The following is a 4,693-nucleotide window of genomic DNA, read 5'->3' as shown; positions in this document are numbered from 1 at the left end:
GCAGGAATATTTGTACGTGTGTGTGTAATCCATCTTCTGTTTGAATTTCCTCCAAGAAACTCATGGACTCAAGCATCTTATGTATAAACTTCTGCCCAACAGTGTTTAATTCATTAGAAAAATATTTTTAAAGGAGTATAAGTTATGTAGACAATAAGGTACATAGTGTTCATTTTCTGTTGCCTATTAAGTTTGACCTTAATATTCTGGTCCTTTATATTAAAAAAATATAAATGTTTTCCATTGCTTTAAATTGTAGGTAAAGCACAGCAATGGCTGCTGTTTATTCTGGCATTTCTCTAAAACTTAAAAGCAAGACAACTTCCTGGGAAGATAAACTAAAACTAGCGCACTTTGCTTGGATTTCCCATCAGTGTGTTCTTCCAAATAAAGAACAAGTAAGTTTAATGTGAAAGTTACATTTCTACAACCTAAACTAATGATCGCTTATGTAAATTGCATATTGACATTTAGTTAAAATTTAAAAAGATTAAAGGTTGGGGAACGAAACATGGTTAGAAAGTTAAAAGTCCTATCAGTGAGAAAAAGTAAGTAGTTAGGTATTACATTAACAAAGTTTTTCTGTTACAAAACCTCCGCATTTCGTTTATGTTTGGAAACATCTCTTATATTCCGAATTAAGTATGTGCATCAGTGAGCAAATTAGGATTTAGGTTACAGAAGTTAAGTTCTGAGTCTGTTGGCAGCTTCATTTGTTTGTAAATCCTAAGTGATGCTCCGTAAGCAATTCTTGTTGGTGCTTTGTTAAATGTCTTTGGAACTTGATGAATCGAAGGCTGGAAGTAGAGAAGCTTTAGCATTTGTAGTAAACTGAGGGGAAATAGATTAGAAACCGATAGATTAGAAACAGATTAGGAACCAAGAAAGACATAGCTCTTTGTTAACATTTCTCGAGCTTATCTAAGAAAAACAGTTAATACAATGAAGACACCAGGATGATGAGCTCATGCAGTTAGATACTCATTTGCTAGTATTAAGCAGCACAAAATGTGTCAGGTGAATTACAGCCGTTGAAATGATGAGGTCCAATATGTAGAGCACTAGCAGAGCTAGTCGTTTCTAAATCTGGCTGCACCTGAGAATCATTTTGGCTGCTTGACCTGGCAGCCCCGGCAGGCAATTTCATCAAGGTTTCCACTACCCTTCTCCAGAGAGAGTTTTTTCCTTTTAGCGTTTGTCACTATTCGTGTTGTTATTGACAGTCCTGAGCTGAAGCCTCACCACCTTTCCTCGTGTTTATAAGGAATAAGGAAGCACGTCACAATAATGGGAACTGTTTATGTCCAGCCCTCTTTTTTAATACAGCACTTGTGAATCATTTCATAGAAGACTCTCTGTCTTCTGAACAGGGTAGATAGGTTTAGGGATGAAGCTGCAGTTAACTCGGGAAGCCAGGACACAAACCCTGGTCTTCTGACTCTGCATTTTTGCTTTTGTGTGTCATTCCTTTTGTGGCCATTCTGAGCAATTGTTGTTGTGCTTTTAACTTTTAAAACTTGGAAGCAATTAGTTAGAAGAAACCATTTCTCTTGAAACTTTTTATTGACCCCAGATGAAGACACACTTAGTTTTTTGGATTAATTCTTTAATAATAAATATTTTAAGACACCAAAATGTAATATAATGTTACCAAAGATAAGTTTTAAAGGCGAGTTTCCCCCCCCCCCCCGGCAATTGTATTTGGTTATTCGTTTATTTTTAAAGTATATTCCAAATTCAGGTATTACTTGATTGGGCACGACAGTCATTGGTTGCGTTTTATAAGAAGAAACTTGAACTGAAGGAAGACATTGTTGAAAGGCTTTGGATCTATATGGATAACATTCTACATAGCAGAAAATTGCAGAATCTTCTCAAGAATGGAAAGACAATTAACCTTCAGATTTCCCTCATCAAGGTAATTAACAGTTTCCTGTGTTATCCTATAAGTGCTGCATGTATCTCTGTTGATTTCCTGTTAATACTGGAGGCTTATTTGTCGTAAGGTTAATTATATGAAGATTCAGAAAATATCAAAGTAGGGGAGGAGAAAGAAATATTTTTAGAGTTATAATAATGACCGATATTTACTGAATGCATATCGTATGCTCTACACCATGCTAAGCACTTTATATTATGAAAAGCTTAGAACTTTTTCGTAAAGTGGTTAATTACCTTTTTAGTTGGAAAAGGTAGCCAGCAAATGATGCTACTTTATGACTTTTTTTTTCACCTTTCTGCTGGACTGGAGGGAGGTCAAAGGCCAAAATCTGGATGAGAATTTCCTCAAAGGTTTTTGACTCAGTGATTTTAAAGTCTCAGGTCGGGATTATAAACTTCACTGTCAGTACTGAGTATTTTGAAATACTGTGAGAATAGCTGGTGACAATAAAAAGCACGAATAAGGAGTACTGAGCATGGGCCAGGTAACCTGCCGAAAATCACACAGAAAGTAAGTGGCAGAGCTGGGATTTGAACCTCCATCCGTCTGATGGCAAAGCCTGCGCTCTACGCTGCAGCCTCACCCACACGAGCGTGAGCGCAGGAGAAAAGCAGTAGAGGCTGGGAACAGAAGAATTAAGTGGTTGATGCCTGATGGTTCATAGGCTTTAGTGGTTCTTGAAATTATGCTCTAAATTGTGTCACTTTTTAAAATGATAGACCAGTGGTCACCAAAGTGGGTTATTCTGAATGGTTCTTTGGGAGTGTGGGAAGAAAATCTTACATCTCTATATGTTTTTTAAAAAGTCACTTTAATTTCCATGTATGCTTTTAATTATATAAAATACTAGTAGTATAGCACATGCATATAATTTATAACCTTATCAGGTATAAGTGTGGAAAAAGTTGTATAATCAGAAAAATTTGGAGATCACTGTAGTTAAGTGTGCTGGCATTTAAGTATGTGATATCTTTGTTTCGGCTTTTCCAGAGCCAGCAGTTACTCTGATGGAGATAAACATACCTGTGTCCTTGGGCTACTGCTAACTTAACGCCTAGGATAAATTCGATTCTCAGATGCCGTAAGGCTGGGAGCAAGTCACTTAGCCTATAAGTGAACTTTGGAACCTGTCTGGCCCTCATAATTTCTGGTGTTTGTGAATTTCAGAATTTTGGAAGCAATAGACTGTGGGTTTGCTGTATGTTAAGTAGTAGCTGGCAGCGTTTACTTTCCTCTTTTAAGAATGCCTTTTGCTTTGGCTTTTTAAATACAAACAGTATGACTGATTATAAAAATGTGTTTTGGACCACAGGATCATAACCCAAGGCCACTGTCCATCTACCTGTAGCATCTAAGTTGAATTATAGGTTTAGGATCTAAGAAAAAGTGAAATCTTTGGAGTTTAAGCCTTATAAAACTCTGCTCTTTAAAAAAGGGCAGCAGATTTACTGAGCCCCTTCCCAAGTTTATACTGGTAGGAGATGGATGTGTGTAGGAGTTAAGACAGGTCCTCTGCCTTCCTTTGGTGCGCTAAGGAAATGCCAAGTTCATTTATATGTGCGAATTTGGGCATTTCTTTCTCATTCAGATGAGGGCAAGGAGTGAGTTCACTGATTGTGTTGTATTTTTTGTGTGTACATGTGGGTTTGGGGTCAGTGATGAGTTTTCTTTCTTTCTTAATGCTCAGATTATCAATGAGAGAATGGCCGAGTTTGCTCTCTTGGGATCTCAGAGGAGCATCTGTGTTGTGCTGAGCTGCTGCCAGGGTATCCTCTCGACGCCCGCCCTTGCTGTCATCTACACGGCCAGGCAGGAGCTGACGGTCGACCTGCTGAGCCAGCTGTGCTGGTTGGCCTGTAGGCAGCCGGGAGCCGTGATGCCCCAGTTGTTTGAGGTTCTTCACCTGACCCTCGGCCTTTACCTCTCGATTCAGCGGCAGCAGGTCAACCCGAGACGCACCTTTGGGGAGGTGACCACACACTTGCTCCAGCCCTGCCTGGTCCTGAGACACTTACTCTCGGCAGGCACGTGGACCCAGGCTGGCCAGGGCCTGCTGCGGCCGGCGCTAGGCCGGGACATTAGGAGTCAGATTGAGGCCGTGCTTCGAGGTGGAGCTTTTCAGGCTGAGCTGCTCCCTTCCTACAAAGAGGAGCTCTTGGACCAGCAGCAAGGTGACACGAAGATGGGGGCCATGAAGAATCTCCTAGCGCCCCTGGGCACCGTGATGGCCAGGCTGGTGGATGCCGGCTACTGTGAACCGTCCCTTCAGGCTGCTGTGGTGGCCAACTCCGTGGCCTTGCTGTACAAGCTCTTTGTAGATTCTTACCTCAAGGAGGGGAACCGGCTGCTCTGCTTCAAGGTGCTCCCTCGGCTGTTTGGTTGCTTAAGGATTTCCCACCTGCGGGAGGAGCAGCTGCAAGCCCTGTCTGCGTCTGACTGGACCATGGAACTCCTAGCCTTGGAACAGCTGCTAAATTCAGTGGCCAGTAGTACCATCTACAACATTGCCACTGACCGGATTCGGCACGGGGAGACTCAGTTCCACTTCTACCGCCATCTGGCCGAGATGCTGCTAAATCATCCGCAGGCCCCCGTGCCAGCCTGGTTCCGCTGCCTCAAGGTTTTGCTGTCTCTGAATCATTTGATTCTGGAGCCAGACCTGGATGACCTGTTGGCTTCGGCCTGGATCGACGCAGAAGTTACAGAGGTGCGGACCCAGAAAGCCCAGGAGGCGCTGATCGGCACGCTCTT

The 4,693-nt window shown here is 42.0% G+C and overlaps 1 protein-coding gene across 1 annotated transcript in view; it reads left to right on the top strand.

The window, feature by feature from the left end:
* Positions 1 to 272: 272 nt before the first annotated feature.
* The window catches only part of URB2 (URB2 ribosome biogenesis homolog), a 23,008-nt gene continuing 18,587 nt past the window's right edge, over positions 273 to 4,693 (top strand). The window contains exons 1-3 of the mRNA XM_007445874.1: positions 273 to 398; positions 1,742 to 1,918; positions 3,630 to 4,687. Of these exons, the coding sequence (XP_007445936.1) occupies positions 273 to 398; positions 1,742 to 1,918; positions 3,630 to 4,687 (1,361 nt within the window). The remainder of the gene's footprint in view (positions 399 to 1,741; positions 1,919 to 3,629; positions 4,688 to 4,693) is intronic.

This window comes from Lipotes vexillifer, unplaced genomic scaffold (assembly GCF_000442215.2).
Source record: "Lipotes vexillifer unplaced genomic scaffold, Lipotes_vexillifer_v1.1 scaffold3135, whole genome shotgun sequence".
Classification (NCBI taxonomy): Eukaryota; Metazoa; Chordata; class Mammalia; order Artiodactyla; family Lipotidae; genus Lipotes; species Lipotes vexillifer.
The sequence above is the reverse complement of the archived record's forward strand: the minus strand, read 5'-3'. Positions and strand labels throughout refer to the sequence as shown.